The sequence below is a fragment of the Notolabrus celidotus genome, chromosome 5 (assembly GCF_009762535.1).
Source record: "Notolabrus celidotus isolate fNotCel1 chromosome 5, fNotCel1.pri, whole genome shotgun sequence".
Classification (NCBI taxonomy): Eukaryota; Metazoa; Chordata; class Actinopteri; order Labriformes; family Labridae; genus Notolabrus; species Notolabrus celidotus.
Genome location: NC_048276.1, coordinates 10,819,813 through 10,843,391, shown reverse-complemented (window position 1 = coordinate 10,843,391; position 23,579 = coordinate 10,819,813). Strand labels below are relative to the sequence as shown.

The window sequence follows — 23,579 nt, the reverse complement described above, 5'->3', positions numbered from 1 at the left end:
TGAGTGTCCGCATTGCGCAGGCCTGCCCAGCGATCTGGAAGCGGGCCCTGAGTCACTGACCTGGAGGGGAGCTGGAAGGCTCTATCAGCAGAGCTGAATCATAAAAGAGTTTTGATGAAACCTTTTAAGTGCTGCAGTAATTCTTTTACTCATTTCTCTCCCGAGGAGTTTTTAAAAGACCTGAGAAAAATAGAAAGTTTAATAGCTTGTGGAAGCATAAACCAAATATAGTCTGTTTACAGTTATAGTTAGAACACATGAAGAATGTTCTTTTTTTACTTTCAACAAGACAACAAGCAATCTGCAATTCACAATAGATTTGCATTGTCTAACTAACAAACATTATAACTGTAAATAATTCCTGGTTAAATCCTACAAATGGTAAATATGAAGACTCGGGTTAATATTGTTTCTTAAGTTCTTTTAAAGGTGGTTGGCCTCCAGGAACACTCTTTGAATGATTTATTCATGTTTATTTTTGCAAAAAATACAGGACAGCATTTTTGATTAGAAACAAGAGCAATGGATGATGCCTTTTTCTTAAAATTGTGACGTCAAGTTGAAAAAACTGATTGAATGAGTTATTTGATGAATCATCCTTACCTCATTCAGCAAAATAACATTTATTCATTAATATTTTTACACATGAAGCAAACACAAATGAAACAGCGCAACCCATCGTATGGTTTAAAGACTTTTAGCCCTCCAGGAATTTAAGTGGTGCAAAGTCATCCTGCTCATTATTTCCAAGGATTGATTTGAGAAAAGGCACAACTTTGAAAAGATTTAGAAAGAAGTCTCGGGAGGTTCGGCTCGACTCCTGAAGTGTTCCCGAAACGCACAGATCCTCTGTTCCCCAACTCACAACAGCAACCTGCAAAAGAAATGTAAATTTGATTGTCATGTTTAACAAGAAATTCTTTTGATTTTTTAAACAGAATTTTATTTTCTCTTTTGGAGATATTCAGACACAGCGTATTCATATTCTATTTTATACATGATGGAGTTTGCTACTCACCTGTATTGTGCGATGTTGGAAGTCCTTGAACACAGCACCTCCGGAGTCACCTATCCAAAAAAGTTTGTTTGTAGACTCAATTACACCCGAAATAATTGTTGTCTGTGTCTGTTCAGAAACCACTGAGTGTCATAAAAAACTAGGGACAAAAAGGACTGAGACCTGGAAGTTAAAAACCTTCTCCCTGGAGTTAAAGTAGAGTCCTACACCGAGACAAGGACCTGCATCTCTTGAATGTGGTGGTGTACAGTTTAATGTTATAGGCTAAATCCTAGGATGTTTCGAGGATTAAAAGTAGCTCTTCTAAAAGAAGGGGAATAACATTATAGAGGTGAGGGGGTGAACATACCTTTACATGATATATGATCTCTGTCACCACCACTGCACAGGAAGTTATCAGTCACTGGAACACTCGCATCTGTTGTATTTATTCCTTTTGCATTAAGTGCATGTCTGATGCATTCATCTCTCTGCATTGTTGAGTAGGAAGAGAAAGCATAAATCAGTGTGACATTTTGTTTTGGCATTAAGAAATGAAGAAAATAGACACACAACACAGACACATCCTGTAGAGCACAACACAGATCAGTAATCTAGACTCACGGTCTCCCCAAGCTTTGCATGGCCATATTTTTCCAGCACAGCATTTCCACTTTGGGTCAGGAAAAAGAGTCTATCAAGATGATTCTTTAAAAGAAGCTGCTCTGAAATACAAAAAATAACAAGTAATCATACTTGTGGATCTACTGCAAGGCCACAAAGGGAAGTGTGGTGACTGCTCTTTCCAGTACATGAAGGCAATTAAACAATGTGGCAGAATAACCCACATCTCTTATCTGTATTTCATGAACAGTGTAATGATGTAACACTTTGTTGAGGCGTCTCACCTTGTTGCCTGCAGGTTGTCTCGCCAGTCAGTTGTAGAGCATCACTGGTCTCCTGGGTGCAAGGTATGCAGATTGGTCTGAACAAGATATTAAAAAACAGCATATCATTCCAAGGATGATGTTCCAGGAATACATTTCCAACAACAATTACTGTGATCAATTAAAAAGTAGAGATATAAATGCAATGTTATCTTAGCAGTATAAAAGAGTTAGGATAAATGTTATTGATCTGCTACAGTCTTCATAGGACAAAAACTCTTACCTAACAAGGCTGGAGATTGTGACATAATTCTTAAGCTGGATGAGAGCCACGTCATAGTCATAAAACTCATCCACACCCTCAGCTCTTTTAGCATTAAGATTGTACTCTGGGTGCACTGTGTAACTTTTCACTCCTTTCACTGAAAAAGAGAGACCAAGTCTGTTGAGTGGCAGAAACTTATTGTTAATAAGGAATTACTTGACAATGAATCAGAGATACAAAAGATTTGGGATGCTGTGTAAAATATTGATCAGAACAGATTTTGATGGTTTGATGGTGTATGTTTGCGAGATGGTGTATGATGGCAAAGACATATAATGTTGAAACTGAAAAATGTTACTATTTTACAAAAAAATACATGCTCATTTTAAACGTGATGCCAAAACCATGTTACAACAAAGTTGGGACAGGAATAACATAACACTGAAAAGTAATTCTGTTTTGTAATTCAAAAAAGCACACCTGCAGGAAAACCCCTCAACTAATTAGGTTAATTTTTAACAGCTCAGTAACATGACTGGTTATACAAGAGCATTCCAAAGAGGCTAAGTCTCTCAGAAGAAAAGATGGAAAGAGGTTAATCATTCTGTGAGAGACTGAGTGAGCAAATAGTTCCTCAGCCTAAAATTGCACAGAATTCAGGGGTTTCATCATCTGCAAGTCATCATTTCATGAAAAGATAGAGAATCTGAAGGTCTCATTCCAAAAAGCATAGGGCCAAAAAACCTATACTGGATGGCTGTGATCTTCAGGCCTTCCAGTGGCTCTGCATGAAAAAATAAAAGAGACTAACTCTGTAGTGGAAATTACTGCATGGGCTAAAAAAAACATCCAAAAACCATTAAACACAGTTTGTTGCTGCATTCACAAATGCAGGTTAAAACTGTATATTGCAAGTTTTCGGAATTATTACGGGAACATAGAAGCAACTTCCTTAGGCACAAGCCTATTTTAGATTGACCGAGGGGAAGTGGAAAGATGTCCTGTGGTCTAACAAATCAAAATTTGACATGCTTTTTGGAAACCATGCCTCTGCTCTAAAGAGGAGAGGAACTGCCTGGCTTGTTATCAACCAAATGTTCAAAAACCAGACAGCCAAGCCGGTAGACGCATGGATGCTAAACTGGGTGCTAAACTGACTTGCCTATAGTCATTACGTGTCACCCACTGAAAACATTTGTTGCATCGTGAAATGAAAAATAGCACAAATTAATCCCTGAACTGTTGAGAGGTTAAAATCTTGTCACAAAAAAATGGGACATTTGACACCTTTCAAAACTCTAGAAACCAGTCTTCTTGGTTCCCCAACAAATGGCGGGTGGTGTAAAAAATGTCCCTTTTCCAAATGTTTTGAAATCTGTTGCTGGCATCAAAATTTAAGTGAGTATAAAATGTATATATAAAACAAATTAAATAAATAAATAAATAAAACAATAAAAATGTTCAATTTCAACATTTGAAATGTTGTCGTTGCTCTATTTTCAATTAAATTTAGGGTTCAACTGATTTGCAAACCATCAAATTCTGATTGTATCAACACTTCACACAAACACAATTTAAGGTTGTAATCAATAACAGGTTTGCACTTTCAACTCAGAATTACACATTATCTAAGCAACTAAATGAACTGGATATTATACATGGTCCACTAGGAACTGAAAAATTAAAGTATTTCATGTTTAGTTGACTGAATAGGATGTGAATATTTAATAAATATAAATTATTACTCATAATGTTGTTAATTTCCACTGTGACATCTTCAGGCTCAATTTCAAATGAGAAGCAGTGAGCCGCAGTCAAGACAAAGTGAGGAGTCACCAGAGAGCCCAGGCACTTCTTTGAAATTTGGTCTTTCTGAAATAAATATTTGATAAGGCACATCACTGTGATCACAAACAAATCTACTTCAAAACAAACAGAAAGGAAAACATTGATAGTGGTTGAAAATTGACACCATTTTTCATGAAATCTTAAATCTGATTTCTGAATTTCTGAATTTGGTTATGTTCCTCAGTGGAAAAAAAAATGTCTTTACATCCAGTAATGAATCTAATCAAGTGCAGGAGTGCAAATATTTATGTAGCTACTCATGTGCCTTTATAATTATACAATCCTGTTCCCCACTATATGCACTTCACAGACATTGGATGTGTAATATGGAGTACCTCAGGACTCTATTCTTGGTCATCTGCTTTTCTGTTTTTCTTTTATATTTCCCACCTTGTCCAAATAATACCAAACCTAAAAATTAGCTTAAATCTGCCACATCAGCTGTGTGTTCATTTGCTCATGTCTTTAGTTTCATTTGTGCAATATTTGCAGATAGTTAAATAATAAAATGAATAATACTATTTTGACTATACTGTGTAGTCAAACATGTTGCAAAGATGTATTATGAAGTTGACCAGGAAGAAAACATTGAAACACTCACCTTGGCGTGAATAGATGCCCACCATGGATATCTTTCCCTCTTGTGTTCTGTCTCATACTCTTTATGAAGACCACACAGACCCTTCACTTCTTCTTCATCTGGATAAAAAAAACAATCTTAATTAAATGTTGTTCATGCATACACATGTATTTATGTTTGTGGTAAAATCAGAGTCAACGTTTAAACTAAATTATCACTCGTTTTAAAGCTATACTTTCCAAAATCATTCAGAATTAGTGTAACAAAACTCTTCAGTTCATCTTTTCAGATTACTTACCAATGATTTGATCAAAAGTCTCTTGCAAATTTAGAATGTTTTTCATTCTGAAGTAATGCTTGCCACCCAACCCCAGAGTGAGGGGCTGCAGGTCATCATCAAAGACATCAACTCCAATGGCAAAAATGTAAATGTCTGTAAGAGAGGGTAACATAGCATCATAGATTGGCTGACTTAGTTGTGTAAAAACACATTTTGTTATATAGCAGTTCATCAGTGTGTAGAGCAGTGAGGTATCAGATTATTCCCCTAAATCCACCACACTGCTTCTTTGAAAATAAAACTCACCAAGATATTCTTCTCTGGATATACCCTGCTGTTGACCTGTGTGGTTCATGTAAACCATATTCTTGATTCTTTCCACTGTAGGTACAGGTGAACCACCCATATTATAAGCCCCTGCAATGACAGAAAACATTGTGTGAAAATGATGTATAACACAGATTAATAATTAGATCACAAGTCACTGTATATTTGGGATATTCATATGTCATATCATAGTATGATGTCTTTGAGTTTAACCAGTATTTTTACACAACTGGCCATGCTTCGCTGGCAACGCAGAATGATGTGTTTTATCAAGTATTGCTGCCCCCTCCTTCATCACATTTTAAACAAGATGCATATATACAAACCACAGTTTTTAAATCATTGCTGATATGAATGCTCTTACATCTTAAGCCAACTAGTAAGAAAAAAAAAAATAAAGTCGTTCCCCATGGTTCATATTTGCATCCAATATTTGTCCACAGTGAATGCATTTGCAACATTTTAGAAATAAGTTTGTTAAATATAATAAATGGCAGAAATTACCATCTGTAAAAATTAGGAAGACGTGTTGATGCTCCTTAAAATTTTCAACTCCAACTCGTTCCTTAATGAATGCCATTCGCTCTGAGAAGGTCTGGAAGACTAAGTTCAGGTCTGTTCCTGTGTTTTTGTCTTTAAATAAAAACACACACACACACACACACACACACACACACACACACACACACACACACACACACACACACACACACACACACACAATTAAATATACATCAACTGAGTACTTACAAAGAAAGTTTTAAAATATGTCTGATCTGTGTAACTCACCGTTTATTTTAAATTTTTCCAGTTCAGTAATGACATTCTTTAGCTCCACTTTGCCCTCAAAAAAGTCAATAATATTGACAACCTCATAGTACTGAGAGGAGAAAAAGATGATTTCATAGTTTGGAGTCACACTAAAGGATCCAATCTGTGGAGAGAAAAAAAATCTTTGGTGTTAGAAACTTTTAAACACTTTTCCTGAGCCAAGCAAACTAGATGAACTGCTGTTACATATTTTATTAATACAACACCTCTGTAAGCATCAAACTGCTTATGGATGTTATTTTGTTGAGTAATCGATTCATTTATCAGCAGAAAGAGAATCCTGCAGTGTGCACTGACAACAAGCCAAGAGACCCGCGCCAAGAAGCATCCGTCAAGATTATGACGGGTAATTCATGATTAGATTTACTTCTAATGGGCTGTTGGCAGCCAAGCGGGATGAGATTCTGTTTGTACATGTGAAGTGTGCACTGTGCCAAATGTGCTTCTAGGACTGTGTCAGACAACATAAGAGGCTTCATCCATCAGCTCAAACTTGAACTATGAGGGTAAGAAACCCTTTTCTGACTAAATGTTGTATTTTGACAGTCACAATAAAAAATCTGATACATCTGCAAACCCTTAGAACGGATTTAAATGCTGAAGGCATTTAGTAAAACAAACATGCTGATAGTCTCACAAGTTCTGTTTATGGTTTTGTGGTGATCAAAGTTCTTATTCTTGATTAAACTGACAAAATAACGGAAACTAAAATGTCCAAAATATTTTCCTCAACTGTGATAAAAAAAGGTGTTTACAAAACACTGCAACAAACTAAAGCTACATTTAAAGTCAATAAAACTAAGCCATAACCTGTATGGTTCATCTTTTTGTGAGTGCTTGTGGTTTGGTCATCTTTTATATTTGAATACATTTTTTAAATTGTATGATGTCTTGAGATACTACAAAATCTCTCCAACTAACACAAAATCCATAAAGGAGTTCATTGAAACTAAGCATTTTCAAGAAATAAAATTAAATAAATAAACAAAACAGAAAGACCTGCATGAGAAACTAATTAAACTAAACTGACATTTAAATATAAACAACATTTTAGTATTATTACCTTGATGCTTATCTAAATACTTTATAAATCAATCAATTAATATGTCAGTATTAAAAAAACAATTATTCATTGTCATGATTATTGACAATGAACAAGTCATTATTATGAAATGAAATACAAACCTGTTTTGTTTTATAACAACCCAAAACTTATTATTCAAAAGGCTCCATTTCAATGTGGTAACATGACTAATTTTGATTTCTTTTGACAAACTGAGCCTTTGTTGAAGTCTCTCCATATCCACTGTACATAAACTTTCTGATCAATACATACTTTCCTTTATCTGTCATCTCTTATCCAACTCATTTTATTCCCGACAAGCTAAAGTCATTGATCAAATGTCCAGACGAGTTACATTATCAGCGATATTTGCAATATCTTTTAACAACTCAGCAGACATATTGCCAGCGCCCATCAGTTGCACTCTGTGTTTTCACCCCATGTGCATCCTATAAACTGAGAACATAATCAGCACAAACAGTCATCATCAAACAAGCATCCCCACCCCCAGCACAATGTTGCTGACTGTTTGCAAATTCGGTTTATTGTGAACAGCCTATCCATTAGAAAGGCACAGTTAACATTTACCATAAAATACTGTTTTATCATTGTGGATAAAACATATTTGTCTCCAGCATTATTACCCCCGTTTTTATTCAACATAAAAGCTGCTGTGTTTCTTACCTTCCTGATCAGTGTTGTAACAGCTTTCCTTGCATTTTTAAAGTGTTCCTCTTCGATGCTCTCTGAAATATCCACTGCAATATAGATGTTAAGTGTCCCACTTTTGGAAATCCGGATTGTCCTCCCCTCCTGTGTGTCATCTGATCATAAAAAAAAAAAAAATTCAAACAAGTATTCATATTTTTGATGGTAAGAAAAAAAGAGTAATGCAGCAGAGAATACTGGAAACATCAATAAAAACATGTTTTGTTGTTTATACTATATATGTTTTACAGTTTACACTAAATTGGGGTGTTTTGTCATTTTTATTGCTCGGCTTTCTCACTAATCACCAGGTTAAATACTTGATTCTGATTGGTCTAAACCCCATAACAACAGTGATTGATTCTGAATAGCAAGAGCGACTCCAGGGACAAACTCATCACAAAAATTATATCACACCAATCTGTGGAGAGGTGTTACAGCACATTTATAAAATGCAGGATTTCACCTCTTCCTGTTGACAATGTGGCAAAATGTTATGTAGGAGCCAATTCCTTAGTCTAAAGTTATATTTAATAATTGAAATATATTTTGGAGATATCTGTGTGTGTGTGTGTGTGTGTGTGTGTGTGTGTGTGTGTGTGTGTGTGTGTGTGTGTGGTGTGTGTGTGTGTGTGTGTGTGTGTGTGTGTCTGTGTGTGTGTCTGTGTGTGTGTCTGTGTGATCACTAATGGTTGTGATCCCACAGGTCCGAGGGCTTAAGAGCAAGGTGTGGCTGACTGAAGCACACAGTCTTTAGACCTTGCAGACCTTGTGGACCTTGCAGATAGTCTTTATTTAAATCAAGCATTAATACAGTTTTTGTTTATGTTTAATTTCTTTGATCACTTGGAAGTCAAATCACAAATAAAATCCCAATCTATATTTTTGAACCTCATCCTCTGGATATCCCATCTTTTTTCTCAAGCAACACAAGCGTCTAGGATAACAGTCAGCCCAGGAGTGATTCACACACAAAGGGGAAAAACAAAAGGATACCATGGACACAACATGTTAATTTCTTATAACATCAGCAGAAAACATTGAGAATATCTGTAATATAACTCTCAGTTTATGGAAAACACAAAACATTAGATTAGTGGTTAATGGCTGACCAGTCACCAGCAGAGAGAAAAAGTCGAGAGGAGGAAAACAACACAGAACTAAGCAAGAGATGTTAAAACAATCTACCAAATCGAAGCAAACAGACACATCTGTCAAGAATGCAGACAAAAAATCCTGATGTTGATGTGTTGAAAATGTAAAGTTGAATGTGATTAGCAACAGTAAAGCAGATCGTGTTTACACTTTAGCGTGAATGAGAATGTTAAGTTTAATGTTAGTTTGACCTTTATGCAGGTTGTGGAAGCCCTAGTTAAATCTGAGGGACAAAATCATCTTTACATCAAGACTTAGTGTCAACTTGTTTATCTCTTTGGTTGGTAGCCGAGTGAAAAGCGGGGTAATGTTCACATCATGGTCTTGTCTCACCATGTCAGGACACATTGCGTAACCACCTGCACACTATACATGGTCGCTTACACAAAGTAGGATGAGTTCTGATAGAGCCGACTGAGTGACATGTATTATGAGAGTATGTCTGTTTGTCTATTTAACTCTCTGCCAACGTGTGCCATTAACCCAATATAAACATGCAGATTTTTTTCATTAGTTTACCATAGAACCTGATACAGCACAACGTTAGCATAAACTGATGATAATAATTGGATTAGCTCCAGGAACTTACCGGTTGACTGTAAAGTGGTGAGGCTGTTTTTGATGGAACTGCCAAATGTCTCTGAAACTTCCAGTGGAGTGTCATAGGCGAATTTGCCTGTGCAAAGGAAGAGCCACAAAAACAGAGGATTTACATAATTATTGTAAAGTGTATTACAAAAGAAAGATCAAGTTTAAGTCATCAACCGACACCACAATGTCTGTGGTTGTAGCAATTTTGTTTTGAGGCACAATAGATGGAAGGAAGCGGTTGAGGGATTATGCCATGGTCTTTGCAAGGGGCTTAGTTTACACATAGAGATCTGAACAACAAGAAGTGGTCCATTAGACATGATCTTATCAGTAACATATTAATTTCTTAAAAAATAAAAAAATATATGGCTATTAGAATAATTTAAGTATTCTATATGTAATTGTAGTAACAGGCCGAACAGTAATTCATTAGAATTTCAGTTTAAAAGACACATTTTGATCATTGCATGTTACTCACAATATTAAATTGAAACATTCCTTTCAATAAATGTGTGTCTGATCTGTCTGTGAAATCCCATCCCTTTGTATCTTGTTTAAAAAACTAAACTGGTTCTATTTCTATCACACCTCCATTAAGGGTCTGGTTACATGTAACTAACTTTTGGGGATGCTGTCAATGTTTCTGTCCTCTGAGTCCGACAGAATAGAATAACATAATATGGTTTAAATGAGGGGATAACAGCATACATGGGTACATACAGGCTCTTCACTGAAGGACATAGAATTAGTTGCCGTGGACTGTTCACATGAAAGGTAACAGACATACTGTATATTGAATCTAACCTTGGCTCTCACAGGCGAGCCTAATGATGATGAACTAGAAACATGCACGTTACGATCTAGTAATGAGCCAGCTTTTTGTTTTTGGTTGCTTAATGAGCGGATACATTCATCTCATGATTTTGTTTGATTCATGACATCTAGTAAAGTCTGAACTGGAGCTGGCAAACTTATGCCCCAACATGCTGATACAAATCAGGTTAACAAGGTAACATGTTTCAATTATTCTACAAAGAGACCTTTTCAATGCAAACCCTCATTCAGATGACCTAAAATATGAACAACATTTGTGTTTTCTTACTATAGCAGCTGGGTTCTATGCCTGTCCACTGGCCATTCTCCAGACACACTCTCTCTCTGGACCCCACCAAACTTAGGCCAGCATTGCAGCTGTATGTCACTGTGTCATCAATGCCAAATATGTTCCCTGTTCTGGAGGAACCAGGTGGGATACCAGGGTCTGGACAGTTATCGCCCGCTGTGGGAACAATAAAAGATGAGCAAAAGGTCATTAAAGTCATGACACAGAGAGGGTGTATTCCAAACCTGAAAAATAAATAAAAGAGAGGAACATCTCATGCTCTTGTTCAGGACTTACAGTCACGGCTACAGATTGTAGTCAAGCCGCTCCACTTGCCATTTGATAAACAAGTGCGGCTCTCTGAGCCTCGCATTGTGTATCCAGAGTAGCACTCAAAGGTGGTCTCATTGTCCACCAAGTACTTCTCTTGAAAGGGAGTGACAATTCCATACTCCAGCACACTGGGGTCTGGGCATTCAATCACTGACGATATAAAGAGTCAAAGTTATTATATAGAGCAAGGCGGCCTCATACAAAGTGAGAAACAGCCTAACCACATCACTCACCCCTGCATTTCTGAGGTTTATTTCTTTGAAGTAATGGTTTCCAGAGGCCATTGGGCTGGCACACACGGGACAGATCTGGATATGGATAGTAGCCCTCAGGACAGTGGTAGATCAACAGACTGCCCTGCTGCAGCTGCTTGGTCAGTTTGTAATGACCTCCCTCCATTTGCATATTTGTTTCTGTGCAATCACATCGCACTTCACCCCCTAAAAAAAAATAAAACAATGTTTTGTGGCGATATTTAATTCCAGCTGCAGATACCATCACTTCAAACAACATTTACACCTGAGGGCAGTTTGCCCTTCTCATGCATCTGCTTATAATTTCCAAGTGTTGATTGTATTTTGTAAGAGTTTACTAAAAACAGAGGAGGCAGAACAATGGCAGATATATTCTCCCTCAAAATATTTGCTCACATGTGATTCTTGTAAGAAGATGTCTTGGTCCTTTAAGTACAGGATTTTTCAGCCTTCAAGATAGTTGTTCAACAGTTCTGACATATGCTGACTCAAGATACATATTTCATATTTAGATTTGACCATATCATACATACTGTATGACATGAAGGAAACATACACTGTTTTAGGATTGTACAATAGTCAACACATTTTGGAGTCAATGAATTATATTTATCTTTAAAAATAACAGTTTATTTGACGTACTGTACATTTCAAAATGCACAGACAAATCTCATAATGCTACAAATATAACAAGAAAATAAAAAGACATGGCAGTTTTAAAAACTGATGGTGAGTCTCATATGCATTTCATAAAGTAAACACACCAAATATGAATTATTGGATGGAATGACTTCTAAACTCATTACAAGACCATAATTAAATTTAGTTTTCAATTTAAACCATTTATATTTAAAAAGTCATTTAGCAAACTTAACTTGAAGAAACTTTATAAATATACTCAAAAAATATATTTTTTTAACATTTCTGATGAATATATTTCTATCCAAACATTTATAGGCCTAAACTTGAATTAAAGCACCTTACCCATACAGAGGAGACATGAAAGTGCAGCAAGCCAAATCCAGCAGACGGACAAACACATGTTGGGCCTCGAACTGAGAACATGTAAAAATCAGATGACTTAGGAGCAGTACATTTATTTCTGAATGGAGAGTGATGTTTAGAAAGAAGGTCTGGATTATTGAAGACCATCCTGGTACTTATTAACTTGATGACAAATAAAAGGAGATCAATATTGTGTTTCAAAGAAAAGTCCCTGTTGTATTTCAAACCATATAAACTTTATCACCGCTTGAATACAATTTTGTTTCATATAAACATGTAAATAAACTGAGTTCAGTTCAGCTTACCTGTTTTACTGGCTGCTGAGATCCAGATAATTCTACTTTGTGCGTCCTGACCTAAAGTAGGCCGTAGCTCTAACTTTTTCATCCTGGATTTTTCGCTATGTGTACACACCTGGTCACATGTTGCATAAAAATAACAACATTGTGAAACCAAGACAAACATTGCTGTCATCATTTCCCAAAAGCTGCAGGTCTGTTGAGAATAGCGTATTGACACAATGAATCCATTATTGATTGAACATGCAGAAGTCCAGATTTATATTTCAGCTCTCCCTGATCCTCACAGTGTCATAGATGGTTGTATGTTGGTTATCTATTTAGTTTCAATATGTTTTTAATTTAAAGTCTCTGGAACTGCTGATCAGTAAAGGGACTTTTGTATAAATCCACTTGCAGTCATTTGACCAACTCTGTTTATCTTAACCTGTTTTATTACTCACAGTGTATTTATTTGAAATAAACTTTGTGTTCCATGTAGCCTTGCAGTTGGTATTGTTGTGAAACAAAATAAATAGTGATTGAACAACACATATTCCAAAACAGAAAGGTCAGCAGGGGACAACAGGAAATGTAAAGTACTAGTCACTAAATATAGTTTTTTGATGTATTTTCTCTGGTGTGGCTCCTACAGTTTGTGTCACATCATTTTTTTTGTTTGTTTTTTAGATATCTTTTTAATTGTCTTTTTTATGTGCCGATGTATTGTAATTATACTTGCTTGGATTGCTAATTCACTCACTTCTTAAAGAATAATACATATATTATAATTTACATGTATTAACCAGCAATGTTTAATGTTACTGTAAATTTTACTGAAATAGCTTTCTAGGGCATTAACTCTTTAACCCATAGCCTATCCTTTAGCACACCCATCAAAAAAAAAAACAAGTTCATAGTAGTTGTTCAATCCAACATTTTTCAGGATTTACAGTAAATATAATGGTTTATTGAAGTAATGTCTGCTTAAATCATGCATTTGAAACCCCAAATTACTTTAAAATTAGTTGCACAGACAATTTGTGGATACACAAACATGTGAGTGATTGTAGATCATAATTTATCACTGCACTTATTTGAATTGATTTGTGAGGGAGTAGCGCCACCATCATCTCTACAGACATCTTTTCAGAACCTGGTATAGATTTTTTTATCTGCAACATGTCTTTGTTTATTAGATAATGACTTTGGATTCTTGCCTACTGAAGGGTGAGATTTGTCTCATTACTATGACATTTATCAATCAATCAATCAATCAAACTTTATTTGTAAAGCACTTTTCATACAATGATATTGGAACACAAAGTGCTGTACATAACAATAAAAAAATAAAAAAATAGAGTAAATTAAAAAAGATTTTAAAGATAAGAAGACCCCTCCATCCCTCCAAACTCACACCATAATCCATATGTAAGGTTGAGAACATGATATAAGCAACAAAAAAAACTGAACAAACTGAGGAAACTCTGACATGACATCTTAATGAGGACAAACTGGAGGTAAAATAAGATGTTGGGATTCATCAAAATAAAATAAAATAAATTACTAAGATAAAGAAACAGGGGAGGGAAATTTTCAGAGTGGAAAACCCCTCTTACAACCCCAATAGTGGGACACACAACATGACATGGCTTCTGATGACTGGTTACCCTAAACTCAAATGTGGACTGGAAACAACATTTTACTCTATCTTATATTATCTGTGAACATATCTGTTCATTGTCTATTTAGATTCAATTCCATGTTTGTTTGCTTTGTTTGTTTGTTTGTTTCTAGTTTCTTATTTATTTTAACATTTTATTTTTATGTACGTATTTACTTTATTTAATTTCTATTGGTATTGTCATTGTAATTTTAATTACTATTATGTTATGCAGTCAATTTTATATGTTTGTATGTACTCTACAGCGGTTTTGGGTGGGGGGTACTGTGCACAGTTTTGTATATTGATATTTTCTTTGAATAAAAAGTTGTTAAAAAAAAAAAGAAACAGTTAAAGATTAAACCAGTAAATTAAACTAAGATACTACACTAAAAGTAAATACAGCAAAGTAAAACAGAATAAAATATCAAAATGCTGAGAGGTAATCTGTAAAATTAACAAAATGATAAGATCTAATTTTTTTTTTTCATTATTATACTCTGCGTATTTTCTTGCTGTATATATTTTGAGGCTTTTGAAAAAACATCTCCAGAAACTCGTGATTTTCCAAACGCTTCTTCGGCACTAGGGGGCGATGATGCAGGACTGAGTTAACGAGCTGCCGTTAAAATACACGAAGAAGAAGAAGAAGCGGAAATTACGTTTAGGGCGGAAGTTATCACAAAGTATAATAACAACGCGCCAAATTTGTGACTAATGCAATGCTGTCACTGCCTCAGACACAGAGAAAAGTTTGTCTAATCTTTCAGAATACTTTGAAAACACATCTGTCTGAAGAAGGCCGTGCAGGTAAGACTGAGTTTTTCATCTACATCTTCACTTTTCGTTTTTATTCTATGTTGTTCAGCTTAGAGCGTCACAGGAGTTCATGGATGGCTTGTAACAGCATCTTTTTATTTTTCCTCTTTACTATGTCAGGGTAACAAGTTGCACATATTCGTGAGGCAGACTCTGTCTATGAGTGACATTATCCAAATATGGAACATGTATGAATGTGTGTGTCTTTGTGTCAGTCTGATACAGTTTGTGTGTTTCTGTTTTTAGCATGGCTGTGCCCTTTGTGCAAGACTGGGACCTTGTTCAGACACTTGGAGAGGGAGCCTATGGAGAGTATGAAGCCTTTTTTTATCATTATGTTTAAAGCATTCAGCACCTTTCATCGTAGCAGTGCATTTTACAAAATGTTTCACCCTAGTATAATGTTTAAGCCAGGATACTAGGCAAACACTACAGAATCTGGAGCTGCATAAATGAGGGAAATGTCATATGTATTTGGTAGGATCTGACAAATGTCTGTCACAATAGAGAAGAGCAGAACTCTCCTGAAACTTGACAAATACTGGACTGATTTTTAGTTAACAATAATGGAAACTAATGTTTCTGTATGATTATAAATAGATACAAAGGAGCTACTTCTTAACTTAACCTTTAAAGATCTAGACCATTTTTGGGGAAGCCAGACTCTCCTGTATTTATTTTGTTTTGCTAACCTATTGAAGCACTCAGCATCAAGTGCCATACATCATTTTATTCAGGAGAACCTTATCTTTCACTGTGCTGCATTTAAAGTACCAGTTTTACATTTGTTTTGTCTGATAATGGATGAAAATACTGAAGTTTTTTAAAAAACGTCTGGGAATTTAGGTCATTTCTTACTGTGAACTCAGACAAAACATCAGGAAGTGTTGTTTTTTTTTTTTAGAAAGTTGTATTTAAGTGTTTTAGACTTCCAAATTAATTTTTGTCACTATCAAACCTTTACTAAGCAAGTTACAGCCATTTATTATAGTATTTTCTTAGGCGTTTTTTAGTGGAAAAAGCAGGTGTAACAAAAGAATTTCCCCCAACGGGGGACAAATAAAGTATATCTTATCTTTATATATCATGTACTGACTTTGTAGATGTGTATAAAAAAAGGTCTAAGAGTAAGTACAGATATTATTATATCATAAATTAGGACACAGAAGCAAAAGTGACTTTTCAGATAAATACATTCTGATCATGAACACATGCAATCATGGTCACAAATAGTGGAAACTGTCTTCATAAGGGAATTTAAATAGACTTAGTGCAAATTTTAAAAAATGCAAATAATTTTCACCAACCATGAACATAATGAGAGAGAGATGTAAATTATTTAGTAAAAATGAGCAAAAAGTGAAGATGATCTTCGCCAATTATACACATAAATTTCAGAAACATATGTACTATTTAAGAGAGTAATGTGACAAAGATGCCCAGAACAACATGAGGAGAATCTTTTTTAAAGCAAATTTGACCCTTATCTCATCTTTTATTACCTGGAGATTTTACTTCATCACTCTTTTCTCTTTGACTTTATTATTATGCTTGAATACAAGATTCACCATCTTTATCTTTATCACAGCCTCAACTTGTTGTACCTCTTAGTACTTTGATGTCTCCGTTTTTTTGTCTCACTTTCAGAGTAAGGCTGCTGGTCAACAGACAGACGGAGGAGGCGGTGGCAGTGAAGGTGATCGACACCTCACAGGCTAAAGATTGTGCTGAAAATGTCAAAAAGGAGGTCTGCGTACACAAGGTAGGAAGATTGAAATGAGTGCAGTTAGTGTTTTCAGCTATAGCTGTGAGACTGTTACAACTGTTAGAATCTTGACTGATTAATGGTATGAGTGAATAAGGAAGTTTGAAACTGTTTGCAGATGCTGAACCACCCCAACATTGTGCGTTTTTTCGGCCACCGGAAAGAGGGTCCAACGATGTACCTCTTCCTGGAGTACTGCACCGGAGGGGAGCTGTTTGATAGAATCGGTGAGACATGTCTCCAGGTCGTGACCAATATTTATTTTACCTGTGATTAAATTGATGTCACCAATATAAGACTTAAACAATTAATCTTCTTTCTAACGAAGATTATATATATATATATATATATATATATATATATATATATATACTTTTGTTTTTTTTTTACAAAAATTAAATTTATTCAGATTTTCCTCATCACAGAAAACTAACCAAAAAAATTCCAGATTTAAATTATTCAAAGTAAGGCCTTTTTGCTTTTATTTTTATTTTTGAACAGATTTTGAATAACATGAATCTTCAATACAGTATATTAGATTGGACAAGCCTGTAATCTGTCTGAATATGAAAAATGTTTAGATTTTTCATGAAGGAAGGAATGCATTTGGCAAAGAACCATAAGGAAACATCTCTCATTCATTGATTAAATCATTGTTAGAAGGTTGCAGCTAGTTCTTCATTTTAAAGATTTACAACTTTAATAAGCCGAGGCACTTTGATGAGGTTTAGCTTCTCCTTCTTCAATACATGGAGGATGCAAACTGAATAGGTGATAATTAAACAACATGGACGACCCCGTGTGGAGTAACATGAAGTAAAGTAATAATAATAATAATAATAATAATAATAATAATAATAATAGTAATAATAATACTTTTATTTGTATAGCACTTTTCAATACAAGTAACAAAGTGCTTCACAAAAATAATAAAAACACAATAAAAGCAGAGAAGCAATAAAAACAAACAGACAGTAAAAGCAGAGATAAAATGTTAAAGATCAAAATAAATTCACAAAATAAAAGCTTTACTATAAAAGTGTGTCTTGAGTAGTGAAATAAAATGAGGGACTGACTCCACAAGTCTGATTTCCTCTGGCAGGCCGATCCACAGTCGGGAAAGGGATAAGAGGACAGTTATGTTCCCCTTCATTTTTTATCTGGTTTTTATTTTGCTTATTGACTTGACTCTTTGCTTGATGTTTATGTTTTAATTGAAGATGATGACGTAATCTTGAAGTTTATACTGCTTCCTCAATAAAAGGATATTCACTAGCAAGGACCACGCCACACAAGGATGTAAGTTGAACATTTAATGAATTAGTTGTGTGTGGTGTGCCCAGCAGAAGGAGACTCAGGATGGGGGTTCCGTCTCAGCGTTATCCTGCCAGAGCTGATCTTGACCAAGGTTGTACCTGGAAGTAGACAGGGCATAGAAGGAGCGAGCACGAGTTGAGTAGGAGAGGACAAGGAAATAGGTTAAGAGCAGTAGAGTAAGGTGAGGGAGGGTGGGTTGAAGAATCACGGACGAGCAGTTGGAGTAGGCTGGCTACGTTTAAGAAGGCTTGTCAGGTGATTGAGGGTGTGGTTTAGGCGTGGTCCTGCTCCCAAATCTAAGTTAACACCTTAACTTCATAAAGCCTAAATATATTTCTAACATCAACTGACAAACTGCCTCTTTTTGTTTCCCGTCTTATATTTTGCTTTTTTGAAAATTAGTTAAAGGTTTCATTCAATCTTTGAAGTGGATGGCGTAGTTAGAAGTTTAACTTTATTGTGTCATACATATGTTTATAAGCCGCATGGGCTTACATGATACCTTGAATTCAAGCAGACCAGAGTCAAAGTGAACAGCAGGATCTATTCATTGTTGTGAAACAGAAGAAGATTATTGAGACAAAATTAACACCAGTTAAAGAGACTGTCTTGTCTACTTTCTCAGGCATCTGGGACAAAATGAGTCACCTTAAACACATCAAACTTCAACTTCAACAGCCATTACAGTTTTTGCTCATCTAAACCAAATTATTTCAGGCTTTTTACAATCGATTTCATGAAACAGTAACTTGCTGAGGTCATCATAGTTCGTACAGTGCAAAATAAATCTAGTTTAATTAGTAGTCTTCTTGTTGTTGCCTTCTAGAAATGCCTGTGTGTATGTTTCTGTTTGTGTTAACAATTGTTGATCATTTCTGTAATTAAAATGTTCTTTTACTCCAGAGCCCGATGTTGGCATGGCAGAGAATGATGGGCATAGATTTTTCCAGCAGCTGATAGCCGCTGTGGTGAGTGAAGGAAGTCTTTGATGGTTTTGCCCTCTGCACCTGTTTTCCTCTGCTTGTATAAAACTCAGTGTCCCTCTTTTTGCAGGAATACCTCCACAGTTCTGGCATCACCCACAGAGACATAAAGCCAGAGAACATTTTGTTGGATGACAAAGGTGATGAAGTTCATTGCATATGAAAGTGTAGAAGGATTCACTTTGGTTTGGGCTTTTTTTTTTTTTTTAATGTCCTTTGCTGTTGTCCTTTAGATAACCTGAAGCTGACGGATTTCGGCCTGGCCACAATGTTTCGCTTCAAAGGACGAGAGCGGCGTCTGAATAGACTCTGTGGGACTCTTCCTTACGTGGCCCCAGAGCTGCTCAGCCAAACAGAGTACAGAGCTCAGCCTGCAGATATCTGGGCCTGTGGGATCGTCCTCACTGCCATGTTAGCTGGAGGTGAGACAACTGAAGTCTGTCTCAATGTGTTAAATAAAATAAGATAAAATAGTAATGATAATGATAATGATAATAATAATAATATGGGGTATTTCAGGAAGTCTTGAAACCAACATGACTGGCTAAATGATGATATTATCACATCCAATCGTTGTGGCACACTTGACAACACAGACCTTTTCGAAGACTTAAAAGTGATCAGCAGATTTATCTGCATGACCCAAGTGTTCTGAAAACTCTTGTCACTGTGTCTGTTAATTTTTCCTCAGAGTTGCCATGGGACCAGCCCACTGAGAGCTGTCAGGAGTACTCAGACTGGCTTCAGAAGAAAACATACCTGCCTCCTTGGAAGAAAATACAACCACTGCCTCTTAGTGAGTCCCAGATAATCAAATTTTAATCACTACTTAATCCAAAGCATGGTCTGAGTCTTCTGTAATTCACTTTCCTTGTCCAGGCCTGTTGTCCAAATTATTGATGGCCAGTCCAGATGCACGCGTCACCATCACAGACATTAAAAAAGATCGCTGGTTTACTCAAGGTATGTTTTGAAAACAGGACGATGCAAGAAAAATCACCTTCAGGTGTGATGTTCTCTGGGCTGAAATTTGTCTGTGTGTCTCTGCAGGAGTGAAACAACCTCTAGGCTCAGGACATAAACTTCTGCGATCAGATGGAGGACTCATATCTCGGACCAACAGGTCAGAGATTTGTCTCTTTGTTATTTTATTTTAAAGTCATTTTCATTTCTGCGCCTTTTATCTCAAACCATCACTTCTGTTTCCGTAGTGATGACAGGATGCAGTTTTCTAGTTCTCAGCCTGACTTAGCAGCAGGTGGCTGGGAGGCCATGTTGTTGATCAGCCAAACCGAAGGTCAGGTTAGCTTCTCTCAGCCCACCAAGCCGGAGCACATGTTGCTGGGTAGTCAGCTGCTGGGCACACCAGGAGCCAGTCAGGTAATTCACTCATTCAGTGCTTGATTTCTGTTGCTTCAGATAATTCATTAAGGTAACATATTCTCAATGTCTCTTAATGAGAAAAAGCAATGATTTTTTTTTATCTACGTTAATATTTCATGCCTTCCATCCTTAAAGTACTTCACTGATGCATCACTCTCGTCCTGACTTCCTCTTTCTTCCTGTGTTCAGTCGCCCTGGCAGAGATTGGTACGCAGAATGACCCGTTTTTTCACGAATGTGAATGCTGACACCTCCCTGTCTGGCCTGAAGGATGCCTGTGAGGGCCTGTCATTGGGCTTCAAACTCACCTGCACCAAACAGGTACATCCATATCCAACTATAAAAGATGGAAAACATTTGCTGAGATTAGAAACACTTTTTGGGAATGATGCATGAAGAAATCAGCTGACACACACGTGCCTTTAATTGGTTTGGACTCCTTTTCAAGCGACTTGTATTTTGCAGGGATGTGGTTCCTTCACATTTATCCTGAATTCTGGATTTTTGGACTTGGAAAGTTGATGCATAAGTTTTTAAATTATCCATGTTAGTTAGTTGGTTCTCAGTTGAACTTGGACCAGCTGATTTGAAAGGACAGTGATGAGCTGACTTTGCTGTTTGTGTTCGTTGGCTGTGCCGCAATCATGGTCCAAACTAAAGTAAACAGCCTCTGTTAGCTGACAGATAACTGCTCACATGCTTTGTAACAGTAAAGTCATCAGCCATTTCGATTTGCCAAGGTTTCAGTCTGGTTCAGTTACAAAGTCGGCCACCCTACATGATTTCACTGGGTCCCCACACCGATAATTAATTTATCATTTAGAATGGGGATAAAACTCTAATTATCCATCCAGTAAACACAGTTAGCAGCAGCTAAAAGCCCAAACCAGTTAATCCTTCTACGCCTCTCTCTCTCTCTCTCTCTCTCTCTCTCTCTCTCTCTCTCTCTCTCACTCTCACTCTCACTCTCACTCTCACTCTCACTGCTGCCATGAAGTTTGATGAAAATTTAAAAAATTTAAATTTGAGATAAACACAAGGTACTTGTGCTGAAAGAAGGATGAGCGCTCAGTGAAGAAACCCACCTCACTATGCCCTCCACTGATAAGTTTAGTAGCCTACCCCCTCCTAATGTCCCCCAAAGCCTGAGATAGAAAGGACAGATGGGCAGTGAGAGCCAGCACATCACTGGGGTTATCAAGTGTGCTCCTCCCATCACTGGGGTTTCATTTAGTTAGGCCTAATCACCTCAGAGAGGCCAATCAGTTAACTCTGACATCCCAGAGCAACCCCCCTCCATTCCAGCTCCCACCATCCATCATATTCACTAGCAGAATACCTTAATGTAATAGCCCAACCCATACAGTACTGCCAAGTCCAACAGACCCAGGCTCTGTACATGCAAGCTCCAGGTAGTGACAACACCAACACTACCTACTCTAGAACCGGCCCCTATTATCCCCCACCACCCAACACACAGCAGGAAGAGCCTGCAGCTAAATACTAGAGGACAGGGGAGGCAGGGCCAAGCCAATAAACAAATAACTTTCTGAAGTATGATCCAGCTGGCCTTTTGTGGACATGATGAAACTGAAGTTCCTCTAGTTTGATACAGAACTACATATATACTGTATTTTTTTAAAAGCTACAGATTAGCTATAGAGGCTTAGGAGCAGCTGTGAATTAGTGAATTAGATGAAGGAACTTTTTCTTTATGGGAGTTGGTTCCAAATATGCAAAAAGGAAGAATCAAAAGACACAAAGAGGAAAGAAGCAAATAGATTGGGGGAGCTGTAGCTCATCTCACTCTATACAAAAAAACAAAGTGTTGCATTTATTCAATAGAAGGATCTTAGGATGCAAATACTGTTACACCTAAACACAACTTGTTGGTTGATGTGTGTCCTGCTCTGTGCTCTGTAGTGGGTAACTCACAAGCGTTGTGTTTCCAGGTGACGGTGAGCACGCTGGACAAACGCAACAACAAACTGATCTTCAAAGTCCACCTGCTGGAGATGAATCAGAGAGTGCTGCTGGACTTCAGACTGTCTAAGGTGGGTTTCATCGACACATATTTATAAGCAGCATTACTTGCACTTTCTGAGGATATCAACTCAATAAACCTCAATAAATCTGCTGAGAAATTTAGAAAAGGAGATACTTCCCTCCAAAAGATTTCTAAGAATCAATACAGTTTAAAGTTTTCTTCAGTATCAAAATAATTAAAGATGTGTTTTATCGTTCCGTATGATGCAATGATGAACTGCTAAAAGTTGATTTGGCATACTTTTTTAGAAGTGCTGATTTTTTGTTGGCCGATGATTTCTGTCTGAGAGAGTCCCACAGTTATAGACTTGTAAAAGAAGCTTTCTTAGGCAATTCAGATATATATATATTTACACGTACTTTACAGCTGACATGACGTACTGTCAAGAGAGAAAAACTAATGGAGCAAGTAACCTAAGATAATGAAACAGAGCTGTACCTGATGAGCTAATGAGTACGTCTCATGTTCTGTGATTCCAGGGTGACGGTCTGGAGTTCAAGCGTCTCTTTGTGAAAATAAAACACAAGCTCAATGACATCATCAGCACTCAGAAGATCACATGAGCTCCTGGTCAAATGAAGGAACGCTGAAGAGAGAACCTGTATATATTTAGCTGTTCTAATGAAATTCTTAACGTGCTCTGCTCTTCTCTTTACATGTGTTATGTTTCTTTCCTTTTCTTTTCCTTCTATCCTTGTGAGACCTGTTTATGTGTTACACGTCAGGAGGGCGGACAGGGCGCTATTTTTAAGGGGTTTGTAATCAGGTTTTAGTTTCGTGTGAGAATGAGATGACTGTCAGAGAAGTTACACATGGGACGGGAAGAAGGCATGCGTCCTTGTTCTGCCTTCGTGAAGACTGATTACGTTTGACGTCTAAAGTGTTGAATAAATAAATGATGAGAAGACAAACACTGAGAAGCATTTGTTTTGTGATAGACTGGGCATCTAATGAAAGTGGCCACTAAATAAGAAATGATGATTTCAGTAGAACCCATGCAGTCACGACATCAATTGGGACTCAAAAGGGCTCGGCCGTTCAAAGGAAGAGGATTGGATTAAAGTTTCTCAGTTGGATCAAATTATATGTCTGTAAAAA

At 36.7% G+C, this 23,579-nt stretch overlaps 2 protein-coding genes across 2 annotated transcripts; one reads left to right on the top strand and one right to left on the bottom strand.

Annotated features, from left to right (window-relative positions):
* Window positions 1-498: 498 nt before the first annotated feature.
* On the bottom strand, window positions 499-11,393 carry LOC117812990 (complement factor B-like). The gene is made up of 17 exons (XM_034684008.1): window positions 11,201-11,393; window positions 10,932-11,117; window positions 10,635-10,811; window positions 9,531-9,617; window positions 7,763-7,902; window positions 5,974-6,118; window positions 5,689-5,817; window positions 5,164-5,274; window positions 4,876-5,010; window positions 4,599-4,696; window positions 3,895-4,021; window positions 2,168-2,306; window positions 1,906-1,982; window positions 1,622-1,722; window positions 1,368-1,488; window positions 1,019-1,068; window positions 499-874 (listed from the first exon to the last, which is right to left on the bottom strand). The coding sequence occupies exons 1-17, from the start codon at window positions 11,370-11,372 to the stop codon at window positions 698-700; spliced, it is 2,172 nt and encodes a 723-aa protein (XP_034539899.1). The 5' UTR covers window positions 11,373-11,393; the 3' UTR covers window positions 499-697.
* A 3,444-nt stretch (window positions 11,394-14,837) lies between these two features.
* On the top strand, window positions 14,838-23,394 carry chek1 (checkpoint kinase 1). The gene is made up of 14 exons (XM_034683519.1): window positions 14,838-14,977; window positions 15,233-15,298; window positions 16,634-16,748; window positions 16,870-16,978; window positions 18,972-19,036; window positions 19,122-19,191; window positions 19,285-19,473; window positions 19,743-19,847; window positions 19,931-20,014; window positions 20,102-20,174; window positions 20,263-20,431; window positions 20,624-20,755; window positions 22,387-22,488; window positions 22,961-23,394. The coding sequence occupies exons 2-14, from the start codon at window positions 15,234-15,236 to the stop codon at window positions 23,042-23,044; spliced, it is 1,362 nt and encodes a 453-aa protein (XP_034539410.1). The 5' UTR covers window positions 14,838-14,977; window position 15,233; the 3' UTR covers window positions 23,045-23,394.
* The last annotated feature ends 185 nt before the right edge of the window (window positions 23,395-23,579 follow it).

Coding starts and splice junctions, on each gene's coding strand:
- LOC117812990 (XM_034684008.1), bottom strand. CDS start 11,372: ATGCAAATGGAGGGAGGTCATTACAAACTGACCAAGCAGCTGCAGCAG. Junction 10,812..10,931: donor TACAATCTGTAGCCGTGACT/GTAAGTCCTGAA, acceptor TTGTTCCCACAG/CGGGCGATAACTGTCCAGAC. Junction 5,011..5,163: donor ATCCAGAGAAGAATATCTTG/GTGAGTTTTATT, acceptor CCTCTCTTACAG/ACATTTACATTTTTGCCATT.
- chek1 (XM_034683519.1), top strand. CDS start 15,234: ATGGCTGTGCCCTTTGTGCAAGACTGGGACCTTGTTCAGACACTTGGA. Junction 16,749..16,869: donor AGGAGGTCTGCGTACACAAG/GTAGGAAGATTG, acceptor AACTGTTTGCAG/ATGCTGAACCACCCCAACAT. Junction 19,192..19,284: donor CATTTTGTTGGATGACAAAG/GTGATGAAGTTC, acceptor GTTGTCCTTTAG/ATAACCTGAAGCTGACGGAT.